The sequence below is a fragment of the Rhamphochromis sp. 'chilingali' genome, assembly GCF_963969265.1.
Source record: "Rhamphochromis sp. 'chilingali' genome assembly, chromosome: 3".
Taxonomy (NCBI): Eukaryota; Metazoa; Chordata; class Actinopteri; order Cichliformes; family Cichlidae; genus Rhamphochromis; species Rhamphochromis sp. 'chilingali'.
In genome coordinates this window covers 24,646,171-24,666,589 of record NC_137931.1, presented here as the reverse complement: position 1 = coordinate 24,666,589, position 20,419 = coordinate 24,646,171, and the positions used below count along the sequence as shown (strand labels likewise).

The window sequence follows — 20,419 nt, the reverse complement described above, 5'->3', positions numbered from 1 at the left end:
GTTTGGTCTGGTCTGTCCAAAGGACATTGTTCTAGAGGTTTTGTGGTTTGTTTAGATGCAGCTAAACAAACCACAAAACCACAATGACCTAAGTCATTCTAAAAAATACCTTTTAGAGAGAAATAGAGGAAATCCTTCCAAATAAGCCATATCTTTTTGTTGTTTTTCTAATTTTGAGAATTTGAGATATAACATGTTGATTGCACCTTGAATTTGTTCCGGGAAGATGTGCAGATTAGAAGATTTACTGAATGTTTTGCACTTTCTCATTGCAGAATGGTGGACCGCAGATTATTTGAAAATAGTCTTATGACTCTCTATAATAAGATAATTGCTGATGTCTTTCCTTTGTGTTGTGTCATTGCCCCAGACCTGCGAGCTGCAAGAAATTCTGAATTTATCAGGATATTTATCTCACTTGCTAATAATCAGGAAACAAGCACATTTGATTACCAGCAGATGACTACTACTGATTCTCTTAATTCCTATGGAGGTAGTATAGGTGTACATAGTTTTTTTTACAGCACTGTTTTGAGTTATGTGAAAACTTTTTTTTTTGCTTTACTGCATCTGCCCAGGAAAAAAAAAAGAAAAACTTCTATGAACTAAGCCAAATACAAAGCTAAAAGAAAGTAATTGGCAGATAGACAAACCAGCTGACTGCTAATATTGCTTTGCATCATTTGCAGAAAATATAAATCATTTGCTAACAAGTTAACAGCCATTAGCTACATAAATCTGTGGCTGCTTAGCAATTTGAGGTGTTGGCACCATTTAGAGCCTTCTGAACAGTTTGGATCCCTGGATCAACAGGCTACTTTAGCATTAGCTCATGACTTAACATTCCAGCCTTTTCTCACTTCTTGCTACTAAAAACGAAGTTTGGCCAAAATGCCAAACTCAAAGCTTCAAAAAGGTAGACCATGCATCAAATTGCTAATGTCACAGTGGCTTTGTCCATATTTTGTATATAGGCCATACTGACACTACAGTTTTTTAAATAACCAAAACGTAATTAAAGGTTAGTTAATTTGAATACTATATTAAGTTAAAATGTTAAGGCTGTTTATGCTAAAAACTATATTTTAGCCTTGATACATTTAGCTAGCTTGTAGCTACAAAATCTGTTAAGAAGCATAGAAATAATTTTCCTTCGTTATATAATATTAATGTAAAAGTGTAAGAAAAACAATGCTGTGAATATGCTACATTTACATTATCAAGAGACTACATTTTAAAACCTAATAAAATGGAAGCTCTCATATTACATTTACTAAAAAATTACTAACGTGTGCTGAAACACAACTGGGGCATAGGTAATATTTTTGTTGGGTACGTAGCTTAAATCTTACTATATCTTTCTTACATCAAGATATATTGAACCTGTTTTTCTGGCTATGTTTTTATTATTATTTATTATGATATAAGAAAATGAAACATATGGCCATCTATAGCCCATCTATGGTCACCAGTTCTGTCTGAATAAAGTATGGCACCAAACTCAAGAAGCCCTTTACAGAGAGCCTACACATATTTATACCAATATTTGTCAAGAGAAGAAAGCCTCAGTGTAAGGGTACGTGTTTGTAGTCGACACATCCTGTTTATGCAAGGTGCCTTTTGAGCTGCTACATCTGGCAGCTCAGAAGGCACCCTTTTCGCATAAATCCCGGATGTTCAAATCTGGAATCTCTCTCTCTCACACACACACATATATATAGGAACATAAATGTCCCCACATCCAGCTTCATTCCCATATTCATGCAGACCTCCACATATGGTTCCACTTATAGCACAGTCAGAGGAAAGTCTTTCTGCATGAATTGAAAGAATGGTTGGAGGAAGGAACAAAGATGTGCAGTATTATCCTGGATAATGACGTAATTTGACACAAATCCTGGAGCTAATTAATTTTTCAGCAAGTGTCCCCCTATGCGCAATAAACATCTCCAAGAGACAATAGTGAAGTAAATACAATCATTTAGAAATTAAAGTTACTAGCTGGAGACATTTTTACCCGAAGGTTAGGGGTTTTCTGCATCATATTTAACAAAATGTGCAGAATGCTTATCAGCAATGCCATGTGAGACAGAAATGAGACATGATTTTCCGAATGAGTGACTACCTGGCTGATAGATGAGTCGGACAGATGGAGCAAATGACTCAATATGTAAAAAAAAAAAAAAAAAAAAAAAAACAACTGTGGGGGGAGGGGGGTTACCAACCAGTCAATGATTCAATGAAACGAGCATGAGGAACAGGCCCACAGAAATAGAAAAGCCCAGCACCCCCCACAAGATGAAAAAGCAGAGCCACACCTGCTTTCAATTTCAACCAAATTGAAATTCGGTCAGGAACAATGGGCGCCTTTGTGAGACATAGAGCGGGAGCAAACAAGACGGAGAAACATAAAAAGAAACTACAGAACCAGGATGACATTTGTAATGTTTGTATATAAGAGTCTGTGACAGCATTTACATGGTTTGAGCAATTACTTATTGTAGAAAAAAAGTTTTCCTAAACACATGAAAGCTATGGTGGTGCAATGGATTGTTCAATAACTCTTTACTGAAGCTGATGTCTTTACCAGAATCTGAGTGAAGAGCAGGAAACACTTCTATACGCTATTTGTGATCATTTTCACGGAATTCAGAGTCTTACGTTTGTTTATCTGATGCTTTCATACTTTAAATATACTTGTACTCTGCTGCATGTAACATGTGACTTAAGTACTTAAGTACACTACGCAAGTCAAATACCGGTACTAAAGTATTACTTGAGTTTTTGCATGTAAAATACATTCAGGTGTTGTTGTGTGTAGAACAGGTAGTACTTGCGGCTTTCTAACATAAAATTGTGTATTTTAACCCAACCTAAGATCTTTATGTAATGTTAACTAGTCAGTTTTTTTCCAATCATACAGACGCAAACCACTTGCACTTTTGCGGTCTTCATTTCAGACATTTTTCTACATTGCTGTTTTTGAGACTGTGTGAACAAACCGCTGACTCTACATTTTATCTCAAAGACTAGTTGTTCACTGTTTTTTGTTTAAAGAGCCCTGCAGCAATTTATCATAGCAGTTTCATAAAAGTGACACTCTCCTAAGAGGTAGAAGAAACAGTTGTCACCATCATCAGAGTACCAGGTGAGATATTGTGAGTTTTAGGCCATAGTATGAGTCAAATTCCTATTTCCTAAGACTCAGCTAAACAGCACCTTTTGTGTAATTATTAGTGTAATTCTTCATAGCTTAGATTTGACAAGGGGATGGAAACACTCCTTAGAGATTTTGCTCCATATTCACATGACAGCATCATGCAGTTGCTGTAGATTTCGCAGTTGTACATCCATGATGTGAATCTCCTGTTCCTCCACGTCCCAAAGGTGTTCTGTTGGACTGAGATCTGGTGAAGGGCATTTGAGAACAGTGAAAACATCTTCAAGTTCAAGTAACCAGTTTGAGATGATTTGAGTTTTGAGACATGGTTATTCTGTTGGAAGCACCCATCAGAAGATGGTACACTGTATTATCCTGGCCATAAAGGTCATAAACAATGCTCAGTTGGAACTAAGGAGCCCAAAATGTGCCAAGGAAATATCTCTCACACCATTACACCACCAGGCTGAGCCGCTGACACAAGCCAGGATGGAAACATGATTTCATGTTGTTTGTTCCGAATTCAGACCCTACTATCTGATGTCTGATATCAATCAGAAATCGAACCTCCTCAAACCAGGCAAGATTTTTCCAATTTCCTTTTGTCCAACTTTGGTGAGCCATGAATCCTTTTGAATATTTCTGTCAGCGTCAGACTTTGTTCACATTTAAACTCTGCATCACCTCACTGTAAACTCTGCTCCTGCTGCCAGCCTCCGCTCTCGAACTCTCTCTGAAACTGCAATCTCAGACACACAGATGGCATATCAAACAGCTGAAATTAGCACTTTGGCTATCATCAGTCCTCAAGAAGCTTTGCTCTGCTTCTTTCACCAGCTTTAGGCAGCACAAAACTAAGGTTTCCCAAAATGATCCTTGTCAGTTTGATGTTGTGCCGTGCCCCAACATTTATGAACATTTCCTTTTATAGTAAATAACAGAAGGGAGCGTGAAATGCCTTATCAGGATAGTCATTATTCTGGTTATAACCCCCAAGGGGCCTTCTTCACTGTGATTATGGCTACATTAGTGATTGCCAGGAAAGAAGTGCCCATAATCAGAGACTGTTACAATCTACAGACATAGTTTACTCAAACAACACTTTAAGAACAAAACCAGACAAAATATATCCTTTCCTGTCTACCTCTATACACTGTGGGCATATGAATCAATGTAAAAGAACACACAAAAGACAGGAGTTCAAGATATTTTATTTATACTGCTGAAGCCAACAACCCCAGCGGACTCACTGACACTGTGGGCCAGTTGCCAGATTGTAGTATATCCCAACATCAAGCATCAGCAAGTTGAGGAACACTTGTGTGTGTGTGTGTGTGTGTGTGTGTGTGTGTGTGTGTGTGTGTGTGTGTGTGTGTGTGTGTGTGTGTGTGTGTGTGTGTCTCCGTTCTCCTCACTGCTTATGTGTGTGCAGCCTAGAAACATGTATATCTGTGCGTGAACCTGTGGGCGAATACTGTTTCCACGAGCTCGCGATACAATCAATACAAGGGGCAGACTGAGAGACACAAAGATCATTGGGCTGTGATCATGAAGTCTCAGCTGCTTATAATCATTAGTCAGCTGCTAATGAACTTAGAATCCATGTTTGCTAATGAGCTCTCCTCTCTTTGAGTCCATCTCTGGGGATTAAAAAGCAAACAAACACGTAATCATAGCGAGTACAGGACAAGAACACAACAAGGATGCAGCTTTGAAATGTAAATGTGGAAATGCCCATTACAACTTTGTGCATGTTATTGAAGATGCTCTCTTTCATATACCTTCAATTTGCAGCTTTCTGCTACTTCTACTACTTATAGATGCTATTAATGTCTGATTAATTTATTAGTCAACTAGCAGTAGCTTTAGCAGTTTAAGCTATTGACTGTTGCAGTTATATCAAAAAAATACATATATTATTTTCATCTCAGCAAATGTGAGTGTTTGCTGATTTTGTTTGTCGTGTATACCCATCACCAACTTCATCAGGTATACCTGTTCAACTGCCCGTAAACACCAATGTCTACAGTAGCAACTCAAAAAAGAGAGAATGCACAGACTGCTTCGAGCTGATAGGAAGGTAACAGTTATCCAAACATCCACTCATATAGGTATGCAGAAGAGCATCTCTGAATGCACAACACAATAGTCCTTGAAGCAGATAGGCAGCAGAAGACCACACTGGGTGCCACTCCTGTCAGCCAAGAACAGGAATCTGAGTTATTGGCTTACCAAAATTGGACAACAGAACATTGAGAAATCATCGCCTGGTCTAATTAATCTCAATTATTTCTGCAACCGTCAGCTGGTAGTGTCAGAATTTGGTGTTAGCAGCATGAAAGCATGGATAAATCCCTTGGATCAGCAATTCATATTGTTGTTGGTGGTGTAATGGTGTTGGGGATATTACTTGATTCACTTAGAGAATGTTGGAATGTGGGGTGATGGGGAATTTGCATCTTTATTATTACTTTTTATTGATTTATTTTTAACATCTACAGAATCAATATATGTTAATCACATATTGCTTTTGGATGTTGAATATTAGCAAGTGAATTGGAAATAAAGTACCTGAATTTCAGAAGCAGGACCACGCCTCCAAACACACTCCTTCCGGTTCTCATCTATATATTATCCCCCAGATTACGTGGCCCACCCTCCCTCCCCTTTTCAATTCTTTAACTTCTTCACTTCTATTTAGTACACGGGGATCTGCTAGGCTTGGGAGCCGCCGCCAGTCCCCTTTGAGGCCTTCCCCAAACTGCAGCTCAATTCATCTCCAAGCCATTCACCTTTATCTACTAAAACACTGTCAAACCTCAAATGAGGACGTGGGCCCAGCGAGTGAAACAGCATTTAACCATGTGGATATGGTAGCTGTGTTACATCAGTTCTGCACAGCTTGCTGTCCTTAGACAGTAAACGTGATGAAACCACTCAGGAAAAAAAAACGCATATATATTGTTTATCATGACTCTGGTTTAAGGTGGGTCACTTATTTTTTAGATTAGTTTTAGATTAAAGATTTCTTTGTTTCCCTCACAAAGGAAGAAAGTTTTAGTATAGTTTTGTAGGAAAACACTGGTATCCATCCAGATGTTCACAATCGATGCAGCAATGATTAGCTAATGTTATATCGACCACTTTAACCAATTATTTTAAAAAAAGAATTAGGATATTCTTTTTATTTAATTATGAAATATTTAATTCATTGGATTTGCTGGTTTTCACTACTGACTCATCATGAAAATGCTACATGGAAGACACGCTTGATTTGCTGTCTTTTTTGTCATACAGTACTTTTATTAATTAATCTATTTCTACATCTTTATTCCCAAATGGCCACCTATAACCTTTAACACTTTTTGATGTTTGAATGATCCACATACTGATCTGCAACATCCCAGCCAGAATCCATTAAACTTTACAGGCAGACATTCAGACTCAGGGATGAGAAGCGGGGGCAGAGTAGTGCACAGTACCCAGGGGAAGTGTGCTGAAGCTGGGTCAAGGGCTAGCTGGTGATAGCCCAAGGGCCTGGAGGAAGGCAACCAGTCACATTGGATATAAATCACCTGGTCACAGATACACAGAGAATTGTTTAGCCAGAGTGACAGCTACACTCTCTGAGGACAGTCTGAGTCTTGAAGATACAGTATCGCACGCCTCGATGCATATATACATACACAGACGCACACAAGTGGAAATGCACTGGTTAGAAAACGAGAGCATGGAGAAAACTCCGATGAGAGTTGGTTGGAGGGATTTCTGGCTGAGGACAGTCAGCCCGTGTGGCAGCTGAACAGGACATGGGGTCCCTTTGGAGACTGTTAAACCAAAACTAGGTCTGAGTGCAGTTTCATGTCATTTGGAGGTGGGTATCGACATCAAAACAGCAAATATCACAACCATGTGGAACGTTTTCATTGATCTTAAGCAATGGAGTTTGGAAATGACTTCAAATAATACAGCAGGTGATGAAGTCACAGAAAAGCCCTTTAAATAGGACAATTCTTCATCTTTTAGCTGCTCTCTTTAGGAGTAGATTATCTGCCTCCATCTCATCCTAACCCTTGGAGCTTCCTTTGCCACACCAACCCTCTGCATGTCTTGGTTCCTCAAGGAGGGCAAGTCCGCCCTATCTCTGCTTCACTCTCTTCTTCAACTCTCTGTCTGTTTCATTGAATGGTTGATCATCGATATTAAACTCATCTACCTTAACTACCTCTGCTCCTTGTTAGACCTGTCTCCCTCTCATTTCCACATATTGTACTGTCTTTTATTCTTCTTCTCTGCAGAGCAAAGCTCCACCTTTCCAGGCTCTCTTCCGCCTGTTTCCTACTCTCACTACAGATCACAATGTCGTCTGCAAACATCACAGTCCAACGAGACTCCTGCCTGACCTCATTGGTCAACCCGTCCAACATCACTGCAAACAATAAGGGCTCAGAGCCGATCCCTGATGTAACCCCATTAATCTATCTGTTACTCCTACCACAGAGCTCACCACTTTCTCACTGTCCTCATACATGTCCTTCACCACCCTCACTTACTTCTCTGACAATCCCAACTTCCTCATGCAGTACCACAGTTCCTCTTTTGCCACCCTATAATATGTTTTCTCTAGATCCACAAAGACAAACTGAAGCTCCCGTTGACATTCCCCATATTTCTCCCTCAGCACTTTCAAAGGTCAAATGTCTTCAGCCAAGGTAGCACAGTTTTCACTGGCTTCCTGTTAGCCAGATGGTTTTACTTAATCCAGGACTCTCTTGATGATTGGAATGTTTCATTAGGGACAGATTTTTTTTCCCTGGATGCCTTTCTTGATGCAACCCACCCATCCAGGTTTGGTATCAACAGTTGGAGAACTCTGGCTTATGCTGCCCCAGCCGAGATGGCTGCATACAAACTTATGTTTAATTAAGCGGATTGTTAGGATGGTTTTTGATGGTTTATTAAAGTATTTCATGTTTACTGTAATAGTTTTCATTCTCATATAATCAATGAAACAGTCTTTATTATACAATAGACACAATGCATTGTTGCTCTTTTTCAAAAATCTTAAACTATTAGATTGGTGTCTGACTAAAAACCTTATTCAAGCTTGACCTGTTTTTTTCTGGACTTGTATATATAAAAGGGCTAAACATTATGCTGTGGGGAATTAGATACCACACATACAGACGCTGAAAGAGATTAATCTCTCAAGAATCTCCTCACTCAACACATGTTAATTACTAAGCAGGGATAGTAGACACACTGTTATTACAACCAGGCCACACACATACACACACACACACACAATACAGAGGTGACACACACAGAGGCGTGGCAGGCAGTAACGGTCCAATCAAAGCCGGATTGATTTTCAGAGCTCACTGGGGATTCTGTTCAGTCAATAAAGGACTCTGTTAGACAACTGGAGGCATGATGGATCTACCATACATCTTTCCTTATAGTGTATCAGCTGCCATGTACTGGACTACAACACAGAATGAAATTGAGCAGTGCTTAAATCATGGAAGGTTTGCTATGTGATGTGTTACAAAGTACTCTGTAAAATTTGCAATCACAATTTTTAGTAGCAGTCAACAAAAAAACGAAAGAAAGAAATGAAAATATGAAAAAGAAAAAACAATACACAATATATAAATAATATCTTCTTTCTGATACTGTGCTTGTATTGTAAATATTTTAAAGCATTTTTTTTTTTTTACAACCCTCAATATTTTTGTACGGCCCACTAGAGGACCGCAAAACTTACACTTTGAATGTGCAGCGGAAAAACACGTGGAGGTGGCTACCATTTGCATCACTGTGCAAAAAATACGATCAGGTACAAACAGAGAGACATAATCAGTCCCCAAAACTTTGGGGAGTTAATAGTTACAGCTAATTGCATGACCGCTAGCCACCTTCAACCTGTCCACCACTAGCGTGACAATCATGGTGGCAACGATGCAGGGTAAAGTGAATAAGGCCCACAGGCCTACAGACCACTTTGTTACTCCCTGACAACCACTCATTGCTTTGGAAAAATGTGTATTCCCTGACTGGTTGGCAAATATCTCTACGTGATTTCTTTGTTGGCTAGTAGATTGCTGTGGTTGTCCATAGTAGTGAAACTTTGAAAAATGTGACACAAACCAGAAACAGGGACCATCATTAGTCTTCAAAGTAAAAGTTGTGGCTTTCAAAACATGTCAGCTATACCTAGGGATGGGTATCGAAACCCGGTTCTTGTTGAGAACCGGTTCCCATTGTTTCAATTCCTTGGAATTGTTTGCCATTTTTGCAAACGATTCCCTTATCGATTCTAGTCGCCCCGAATGACGTCACCACGTTGCGGAGCGTCATTTACCTGGCAGGAAACACGGTGCCTAAGCGGCTCAAACGCTCAAAAGTTTGGTTATACTTTACGAGAACGGCAACTTGCAATACTTGCAAAGTAGATATTTCATTTAAGGGAGGAAACACTACGAATATGCAAAAGCATTTGCTCACAAAACACACGATGACCTTAAACTAATGTCGTGTTTTTAGTTCCACTCGTGAATCTCAACCCAGCAGCAGCGGTAACGTTTGCACGTCCTCTCCCGTTAATGCGGCAGTGCATTAACTAACAGTGCATATTATGTTAGCGCGATCTGCCTTATTACAAAACCTGCCATTACTGTGCATTTAGGTGACCATGATGAGAGAGACAGACAGAGTCTGGCTGGCTCAGATGCTGCCAGTTCTCACTGCAGTCTACCGGTAGCGTCTCCTTTCAGGCCAGGATAGACGAATGTCACCGAGCAGTGACTAAGGTTGTGGTAAAAGGTTTGCACCCATTTGCCACAGCAGATGCCCTCGATTTTTGGTAAGTGAATGTGTTTAATTGTAGGCAGGGACATTACTGGATATTCTTGTGTGTTATACTTTGTTATTGCTACAGAAGAATATTTATTTTATTATTTTACATTTACAATTTTTTTCCCCAGGGACCCTGTGACACCCCATTGAAGAGCCATAGGCTGTGGATCTCTTAAGATCTCACTGTTGGGTTTGTAAGGCCATGTTACTCCTAAATTTCTATCTTGTTCAAAGAGAAGATCAAAGTTCTAAGCTAATCGACCTTAGTGTTCTCCTTTTTTTTTTAAAAAGAATCGATAAAGAATCGATAAAGAATCGAATCGTCAAACAGAATCGAAAATGGAATCGGAATCATGAAAATCTTATCAATACCCATCCCTAGCTATACCAGTGAGGAACAGATTTTACTTTGACGATGAACATTGTTCAATTCTGATTTGTGACATAGGAGGAGGCTTTAGGTGCACCACCCTATGTGAGACTGATTTCACTTGGCAACAGGTAGGAACCTTCAGGAACTCTCACCAACCAGTCTGGGAATAGTCGTCTTTGCTTCACAACTGGTGGTTGTATCACATTAGGTTGGAGGGCAACTCTTGAGCAATGTGCAGTTGACTTCACATGAAAAACCTCTATGAAAGTCTATGACACGAAAGTCCTTAATAAACTTGATCTCTCTAATTACTTTCCTTACATGTATTTATGAGCTCAGTCACTAATTTAGAGTGCTACTGAATTATTCATCATGTCATTGTTTGGTAATTTTGTCTTTCACCAAGGAGGCAGTTATACTGTCAGCTTCATCCCTCTCATTACGTCTTTCATCAACACACCAAGATGGCTACAGTCAAAATGGTCATCTTCAAAACAGGACTTCACAAAGCAATGGATGACAGCACCGTAGCTACTTCCAGTTTAGCAAGAACAAACATAATGGCTCAAATGGGCCACTAGGTGTAATGACATTAATCGCTGTTAAATGTTACAGTAGTTACAAGTAGTGGGTGAGTGGATGAAAAGGTAAGCTTTTAGTTGATAAGTGAGTATAATTCATACATAATAAGTTGAAAGTTGTTCAGCTCCAGGTAAAAGTAAGTAAGATGTTATTAAGAAAGGGTTTTTTAGTCTTTCTGATTGGGTGTATTGTATGAAAAGGTTTGGAACCACTGGTCTTTGGCTCCAAAGTGACTACACTATGAAAAAGCAATACCAAGATGTTGCTTAGTAAAGACACTGTAAGTGTTAGCAAAGACAAAGGATGAAGCAGAGAGTGGCGGTCTACAGTCCAATGTGCAACAGTGCAAAGTAGCTTGTCCATAAACCCTGGGGCACCCTGGTTGCACTCTGATAAACACGGGCAGGAAATTCTTCTGCAAATTTGTTGAAAAATATACCGCCGGCTGCTGTGTCAAATAACAGTTGTTGTTATTCTTAGCAGGGTTCCTTAGCATATTGTGGAGCAGTAATGAGCTCACAGAAGTGTTTGGCCAGTCCTATAGGAACTAGCCCGCATTTGTGGCTGTTTCTGTCAGGATGTCAAATCTAATATTCTCCCTGTGTGCGTGGGGCTGATAAATTATTAATAGCGTGTATTTGAGGAGCTTTCTTAGAACCTGCTTCTTGCACGTCACTCAGCTTCTGCTCGTTACTCCTCTTTCCTCCCTCTGCTAACGTCACGCCTCACGACATTCATCTCCGTTTCCTTCTCCTTCCCTTTTCAGCCCTCGTCTTCTTTTGTGGATGTGATAATATTGGAATTGGAAGCTTTGCATCTGGACAACTCAATGCCTCACTTTGAGTGTGTGGGAGCTTTTCCTCCGCTCTGCCTCTTTCCCCTTGCATCTAAATGGCTCTCTGCTCTGCTGCAAGCTACAGAAAAGTAGGGCAGATGCCTCATTTAACACTTGGGTGCAATCATTGAGCAGTGTGTATACATTACACAAACACCCCCAAAAAGCAAGAAATTCATCTCCTTCTCCAATAAAGGTGGTGCTGCAGCTAGGTTTGTAAAAAGCTTAAGCATCTGATGTGTCAATATATCAACATGGAAAAGCTGTCATTTCAAAAACGCCACATTTCACATGTTTAGGAAGAACTGTTTGAATCTAATCTGATTTTATGCAACTATGCAAGAGAGAAATTCTTGTTTCTAATGTTTCCCCACATCAGGGATTGGCCTGCCCAACTTTTGCTTAATTTCTTTTCTGTTTTGTTGGTATTTTGGTTTCTGCCCCTGGTTCCTGACACACTCAGTCAGTCCATGATAGGAGAAGAAGTGAGCAGCAGCAGATTAAATTATACAGGAGAACCCAGAAATAGCTCTAATGCCGAGGCCGCGTGGACTCGGCGCAAGAACATGGCGATGTAAGTCGCCACTGAGCAGTCAACTAGATTATCCCTGAATGCATCACAGCATAAAGCGGACTGCTGTGGGTTTGACTGCCGTGCAGCTATCCGATGGGATGAGCTTGACCTTTAGTAACCAAAAAATATAAAAGACGCTAGAGGAGGGATCTAACATTCAGGGTGGATTAAAGGGCCATTAGACCTTTAAATTTTGGAGCAGTCACCTTCCAACTTCCAGCTATGTTAAACACATAAAACAGAGGAAGCAGCTGAGCTGAACTGTCCACACCTTCACCCACCACATGTAAACACAACCACCCACATGACAACATCTAGAAAGGTCACAGAGCATGTTAAAAAAAAAAAAGATAAGTAAAACTTCACGTTTGGAACCACCTCTGCCAAATATCACATCTCTTTTGTTGCTTACAAAAAGATTGACGCCTGAGACCTGCACGCATGCCCTTCTCCAATCTCTTACCCAAAACATGCAGGAGAGACAAACCCAGGTCCTGGCCCTCCCTGCCAGAGCAGAGGGCATCGGCAGAGACACGGAGGGCATCCTGCGAAAAAGATGCCACTCGAGGGGGCTCCCCAGCCTCACAGCTGAAATCCACAGTATTCCCAGAAATTCCCGGCAGTTCCACACAGGCCGCATAAATCCATGCCAGAAGTGCGAGGTGCACCGAGGGCGGGGAAGCAAACCCTGCTCTCGTTTTTCTCACTCTGATGGCCTTAAGTCTGTCTCTCTCATGTGAGCTCCCTCCCTCTCTTGCTTCTATCCCTGCTCCTTCTCACTCACTCCTGCCTTCTTGAAGTGTGGTAACGTTATTCCGTGGAGCAAAGGGGGAGGTGAGTCTTCATTTTTTTCCCTCTCCCTTCCAAAACTCCCTTCTCCTCAAATGATCCTTGTTAACCCCTCCTTTCCCTCCTCTCCACACACATATACACTCTATTCATTGACCACCCTCCACCCTCCTTCAGCTTCCTTACATGGCATACCTCACCTCTCTTCCCCCTCCACCTCTCTTCTTCTGCAAGCATGCTCGCTCATGTCTGCGCTAATGTCACTTCAATTTTTCATCGGCAACCCCCTTTCCTGTTTCCAGATCCTCTCGCTCTCTACTCCAAAATAACTGCAGGACTCACCGGCTGTCATGACACAGCTGAGGGAGGCCAGGCAAACAGCTTACATGGAAAAAAAAAAAAAAGCAGGTACCCGCTTCTGTCGCTGCACATGCAACCTCATGCGTACGTCCTTCAGGAGCCGAGGTGCACATATGCTCCCAATAGTTAACATGTGGCAAAATTAGTATTAAGCCTCGTTCCGATGCCCCAAAAGTGCTAGGCTAGCAATTTTCCCCACAAAGCTGGGTTCAGTTATGGAAGAAACATTGAAAAAAAACCCACAAATGGTCATAATTAATGCAGCTAAGGGAGCGATGCCCAAACTAGTATGACACCAGAAATTCACTTCCCCTTAAGACCCTTCTCGTCTTGTCTGTTCTTGTCTATTTTTAACATGTATTCCAATAAAAGTGTTTAATAGTACCGTATTTAAAAGAGACTTTTCAATGCAGTGATTTTTCTTAAATATATATAATTTAATATATCCTTGTAATAAGGTCCTAAAATTGCCAGTCTAGTTGACCTGGTGTAGCATACCAAAAGTATTCACTAGTTTGCCTTCACACACATATAAACTTGAGTGACATCCCATGAAGTCAGATCACCCTTTGCAGCCATAACAGGTTCAACTCTTTGGGGAAGGCTTTCCGCAGGTTTAGGAGTGTTTATGGGGATTTCTGCCCATTCTTCCAGAAGTGCTTTTGGGTGGTCAAGCACTGATGTTGGACGAGAAGGCTTGGCCTACAGTCTCCGCTCTAATTCATCCCAAAGGTGTTCTGTCGTGTTGAGGTCAGAACTTTGTTCAGGCCAGTCAAGGAAGGGACAATCCCCAAACTGTTTCCACAAAGTTAGAAGCATGAAAGTGTCCAAAAAATCTTGGCATGCTAAAGCATTAAGAGTTCGTCTGACAACTACCGTTGTCCTGGCAACTGCCAAACCCAGACTCCTGTAGATAGAGAAGTGTGATTTGTCACTCCAGAGAACAAGTCTCCGCTGCTCTAGGGTCCAGTGGTGGTGTGCTTTACATGACTGTGACCTTGGCATTTAGCCCCAAGTATCCATACAGAGTTTCGAGCACATACTTGCTCATACAAATATATATATATACATATCGTCATTGTTGTTGTGACAATTTGCTTGTTATAGGGAATTAGCTCCATTTTCTTACAGTGGAAGTGTACATCCTATGAAAACTTTTCGAACATGCTAGGCCCTGGTCCCTCAATGAATTTCTATCTGAAACTAATGTTTGTTGCTTCATTTACCCCGCCTTTGAGCACCACTTTACTCGGATTGGCTGCCCCCCATAAACACAAAATTTGAATAGCAAATTTTGGTGGAAGTACTTTGGTTGTTTAAATACTACATATCTAACAAATTGTGCAGGCTTTCCATCTTCCCATTACAACCGCCCCCACTTATGCCACACATTTCTATCTGCATGAATGTAAACATTGCACAGCGCATGACAAGGGGGTTGCTACATGTATGTGTATGCAAACCGCAGCACTGGATCCACATTAAATCAGCAGTGGAGGTGCATTACATCACTCCACAGTCAGATCCATAAAGGGCTAAGAGCCAATTCATTTTGAGAAAACACCCTCTATTGATCCCTGCTGCTCTCCATCACTTACACTGTAACAGTTACCTCAATCCATAGGCTAACCTGACACATAATCCGTGTGTGTGTGGGTTTATGTGTGGGTCTGCCTTTGCAAGTATTTTATTAACATAATGTCAGCAAACAGGACACATGGGGGAAATACTGCAGGGTGTTCTATGGCTGTCCTGAACTCCTTTTTTAAAAATTGATTTCAGTGTCTGCGTTTGATACAAGACAACTTCCACTTCCCTCCAGCTGACTGGTCTAAACTGGGTTGCTAGCAGCCTCTAGTGGCCTTCAACCAACCTTGAGACACACTCATAAGAGCACCAGAAAGCATTTCTTAAATTTTGGGGCTCACACATGCATCTCATGTTGTTCCTTTCTCCTCTGATGGAGCCAGAGTAGCCATTTAAGTGATACTTTACTACCTGCGAAGCACATTGATTTTGGCTCCGCTACTGGGAGTGCTGGATTTTCTCAGTACAACATTTTTGCACAGTTAGGTCAGGTTCTTATTCCCTTATTCCCACTGCAACATGCCGGAGCTCTTTGAAACAGGCAGACGGGCAGGCAGCACACAAGCATGCGCACACACAAATTGTTTCCCACTGAATTGCACCCATGGAAAAGCAGATTTAGGCCATGGGACAGTAAAATTCCCTTTAAAAAACTACACTAAAGGCATTAGTGTACCACTGTACCTTTTTAAAGGTTGTAGGAACTCCGATTTATGTGTATTTTCACTGATGATGGTGACATTTGATCACTAGCTCCACTAATGTAAACAAACGGATGACAAAAAAAAAATTCAAAAGGGAAAGGAGAGAAGAGAGAGAGAAAAAAGTCAAAGATATGAATTCCACACTCCTCTGGAGTCTCTTCTTCTGTCGCTGGAGAATCCATCACATTAAAGCTTTAATGCTAGAATAACAAAGCATCCATCACGTTGAATGCCCCAGAATACAGAGAGCCATTCAGGGCAAAAGCCTGCAATTCCCTGGGTGCGGTACCTGTGCGCTGTTCACCAAGGCTGGCCAACATTTTTTTTGTTTGTTTGCTGTGGAACTTAGGAGCATGTGGTAAATGCAACAAGCAATGAATTAGGTTTTTGTGCATATCCTACTGAGGCAGAGCCCAGAGAGCTGACAGACTGATGTGAATTTACAGCTCAGGCTGACTTGAGTTAAACATATTCGAAGGGAAGTAAATAAAATATACAGGACAGGAGGGGGAGAAGGTGGAGGAGATAAATACAAGTGGACACAGGCGTAAACAGAGGCGAGAATAAAAGACGGAGAAGACGAGGACAAAAGGAGATGACAGAAGAATCAACAGGAAGGAAAATGCAAGGATGAATCTTAGAATACGGAAGGAAAGGAAGAGGCAGCAAAAAGAAAGATAGCTAGATGAAATAGGAGGAAGGAGATGGGAGACTGGAGAAGGACATAAAGAAAGAAAATAAAAGGAGGAAGAGAGGAAAAGACGATGGGGTATTAGGAAAGTGAGACATCGTTTAGTCAATGAAAAAAGAAAGAAAGGGATATATGTGTGAATGAGAGGGAGCTGCGTAACACAAAACATAGTAACACATACGACCAGCACAGCTTCCCTCACTCTCCCGAGTCTTTCTTTCATCGTACGTTCACAGTCACAAACGCACAAACCCGCAGTATCCCCAGCTGCATCTCCTGTAGTAACCCAGCCCCAATCCACGGCGACCGTGTGAGCCGGGTTACCATGGAAACTGAAAACCTCACATCAGCCCTCGGGGGTAAGGCGCACATAGCCATACCTCTCCACTTTCACCTCCCAGTCAGTCACATGACCAGCTCTAGTGCTGCAGCTGGAGTGGCAGAGCGGCAGCAGCAGAAGTAACAACTCACTGAATGTGAATGCTGACTGCAGAAGATGAGACAACACTGGCATAATACAAACCTCTATCACAGAAGCTCTATGTGCTAAAGTTGGTAAAGGTGTTAAACTGTAGCTCTAATGGACACATAGCTAAGAGACTGGTGATATGATTTCCACCCGCTTATCCAACCAGGGATGCAGGGGGTTTGATCCTAGCCCAGTTCACACTGGATGAACAGGTCACCAAAAAAAGAAAGACTAATCCGAATCCACATCTACAGCCAATTTAGCACACTTGGACTAAATTACCTGTGTGAAACACAAGCTGGAAGAAGGAGAACATGCAAACACAGCTCAGAAAAGTCCAAGATGGCCTACAGGTTCAGATAAGGTGGAGGTGTTCCCAGGTAAAACATGTTGAACAAAGTTACGCCCTGTCAAGATGTCAAGGTGAGCCTAGGTTATAGCCTCCTACATGCCCAACTGGCTGTCTTATTGCCAGTGGGGCATAGGGCACACTGCTTCACCTGCTCACAGTTGCTGTGATTCTGCCAGCCACTCTGCAACCCAACTCCTTCTTTCATGTCATATCTGACTTAAATTCATATCTGTTGCCACTGATTTGTTCTACAATATTTATGTAATTTTTTATGCATTGATTATGTAATCATATTTTTTTAAGATAATGGTCCTTAGTTGGTGGGCAGGAAGAGGTAGTACATGCTCACACTGTAAATGCACCCAAAATATCTGCTGCAGCAGGAATGATTCAAATCCACCCCAGAGACTTTAAACCTTCCTTACATCTTCCTTGTGTCACACCTGCTCACCAATGAGGGATGCAAAAAAGCCCAATATCTTCAATTGTTTCTTTATTTGGTTGCTGTGGAGCCTGTTTTCTTAAAATAAGTGAAAACTACCTTCCCCATCTTTTTCAATTAATGATAGAAGTTTCTAGAAATAAGTCTATACAGAGGACGCTGCTACAGAGTCCAGAAGACAGTTCTGCTTAATTGCTCAATTACTTGAAACGATTTGAATGACATAGTTTAATTATGTAAAGTGAATCCATAATCATATCCCTGATGACAAGCATTTATCCCCTGTTGCAGTACGGATACAAGAACTGCATCCAATAAAAGCTAGGGTCATTCAAAAAAAAAAAAAAATCTTCATTCACCGATTTATAGATTGTATTTATGGAGTGGATCTGAGATTGAGAGACATTCAGTTTTTTACTCTACAATGAAGACACAGCTGGTGCTGCCAGGACTGAGCAAAAACTGCGTCTGAATAAACCTCATGAATTGGGGGATTCATTGTAGAAGCGCTAGCAAGCTTCACACACATTTACGCACACATACAAGAGAGTGCGACGGTGGTGGTGGTGGGGTTGGTGGGGGGGAGTAAGCGCGGGTGTAGAGATAAGGAGCTGCGGCAGTGAGGTGTGGGGGTGGGGGGTTGTTTCTGGTATTGGCGCTGGTGGGAACGTGTTGGGGCTTGAAGAGATGGGAGGCTGCAGCAATCTACGGTGTCACCAGGACCAAAAAACCCCACCGTCAACAGACTGTGGAACGCCACTGCTGCTCTAAATGTTCTCACAGGAGCGCAGCACTGCAGCGCTCGAGCTGCAAAACCCTCTGACTGAGATGTGTGTCTGTGATCAAACGCTTTCACAGTGCACGTTCGGCCAAAGACGATGACTGAAACGAAGGATGCGAGGGCATGTGAAAATTCCAAAAGGTGTCTTCTCCTTATGGGAACATTCTGGCTAGGAGACATATAATTTTACTGCTGAGGATGCGGTGTGTTACGCTGATTTGTTTCTAGCCTTAGGACAACTGCTATGCAGTTTAAAAAAGTATCAGGGAAAGAAAATGACCTTAAAAAAAAGATCACCCCAAGCATTTTGTGTGGTGTCTTCGCATGTGTGCGGCTGTGGACATGAGGAAACAGTGCTATTTAAACATGTGAGAGTTGTTACACATGATTGATTATGTCCTAAAGGAAGTTACAGCTTATAAAACTGAGTGTGCATTTGGTCAATCTCATTCACCAACTTCCACATGACCATCGGAATATGTCGTATGGATGAAAGCGTACAACCTCCTTTCCAGGATGGCAAGCAATAGCATTAGATGAATTGGGGGTGGGGGGTGTATCAGGAGCTTTTTCACCCCCACTGAATAATGGTGCATTACCATTCTGCTGCTGTAAAAGCAAGGTGACCCGTATCAACCCTGAGGTCCAAGTGCTTGGTTCTAGAGGCAAATTCACAACCTGATGCCTGTGATTCCATCTCTGTCGCCACCATTATTATCTGGAGCACCTGCCTGGAGATCTCTTGGAGATGTAACACTGACCTTGAAACAGCACTTAGAGAGAGGCACACCAACCGGTCTTCCAAGGCCCGCGGTCCACGATCGGTCATCAAAAGCTCATTTTCACAGCTACGTCATTTGATGGTTTAACCAAAGCCAGCTGTGTGCATGCTACAGCTGAGCGTGGCGATTCTTAGGAAGGCCTGTTCTTGTGAATATTTCATGCAGCGTGAGGATTTCAGACACACTCTTGTTGCCAATCTTTGCAGAAGAAAGGTCGAAGCAAGCCACAAAAGACTACATGTGCAGAATTTGTCCTCTAAGTCCACTGAATTCCTCCTCAGTCTCCCATTCCCAGCATCCTTCTCTCTCTCTCTCTCTCTCTCTCTCTCTCTCACTGTATGAAGCCTTACCTTGTTTCGTTTGGCCCCCCGCAGAGGAAAGAAGCAGGCGAAGAGGAACTTGCCCCAGCTGATGACGGCAGCCAGGCACCAGTTGAGGCGAGCCATGCCTGCGTCTGTCCCGTCTTGTCTGCCAGCCTCTTATCGCTCTAGCCCCCCACCCCCCACCCCTCAGAGCTCTGGAATAGGATCTTGTAACCCCCAACTATGCCCACCTCCCACAAAAAAAAGAACAATGATATCAAGGAGGAAAAAGATCACAAAGAGTCACGAAACCTTCTCGTCCTAGTCCGTTGAGCAGGTGCGAAGTGAAAATGTTCCTTCAAGTCAGATGTAGTTTAGGGGTGGGGGAGATTTCGTTTTCCTTCTGTGGTGGTCTTTGGCAGTTTTCGGGAAACCTGTCTGGCTGTGTGTCTGCAATTCCAATTTGAAAGGGAAGTGGTGGTGGCGGCAGCGGTGGTGGGGTAGATAACTGGGGCTACTGGCGTCCCAAAAATGACTAGACCCTCAGATGGTCTAGAGGGATCCACAGCATTCAAAAGCCTAAAACTGAGTCCCTGTCTTCCCATCCATCCGTCTTTCCCACGACTACCTCCACTCTCACTCCTCCTCTGTTCTCCTGCTTTCCAAAGCCGGGTCTAGATGAGTCAGTCCTCAAAGTGTGATGAGCACCGCCGGCTGCAAAACGCGAAGAGCCCGACGCTGATCGACGACACTGTTACACATACACGCGCACTGCCGC

At 42.1% G+C, this 20,419-nt stretch overlaps 1 protein-coding gene across 6 annotated transcripts in view; it reads right to left on the bottom strand.

The window, feature by feature from the left end:
- tns1a (tensin 1a) overlaps positions 1-19,807 on the bottom strand; it is a 131,323-nt gene extending 111,516 nt beyond the window's left edge. For 2 of the 6 annotated variants that reach the window (XM_080877072.1, XM_080877073.1), the window contains exon 1: positions 19,690-19,807. In XM_080877072.1, the coding sequence (XP_080733198.1) occupies positions 19,690-19,785 (96 nt within the window). In that variant the 5' untranslated portion in view covers positions 19,786-19,807. Of the gene's footprint in view, positions 1-12,845; positions 13,145-19,689 lie in introns of those variants that run through there. The other 4 variants (XM_080877069.1, XM_080877070.1, XR_013970968.1 and 1 more) reach the window with 3 other exon arrangements.
- Between the last annotated feature and the right edge of the window lie 612 nt (positions 19,808-20,419).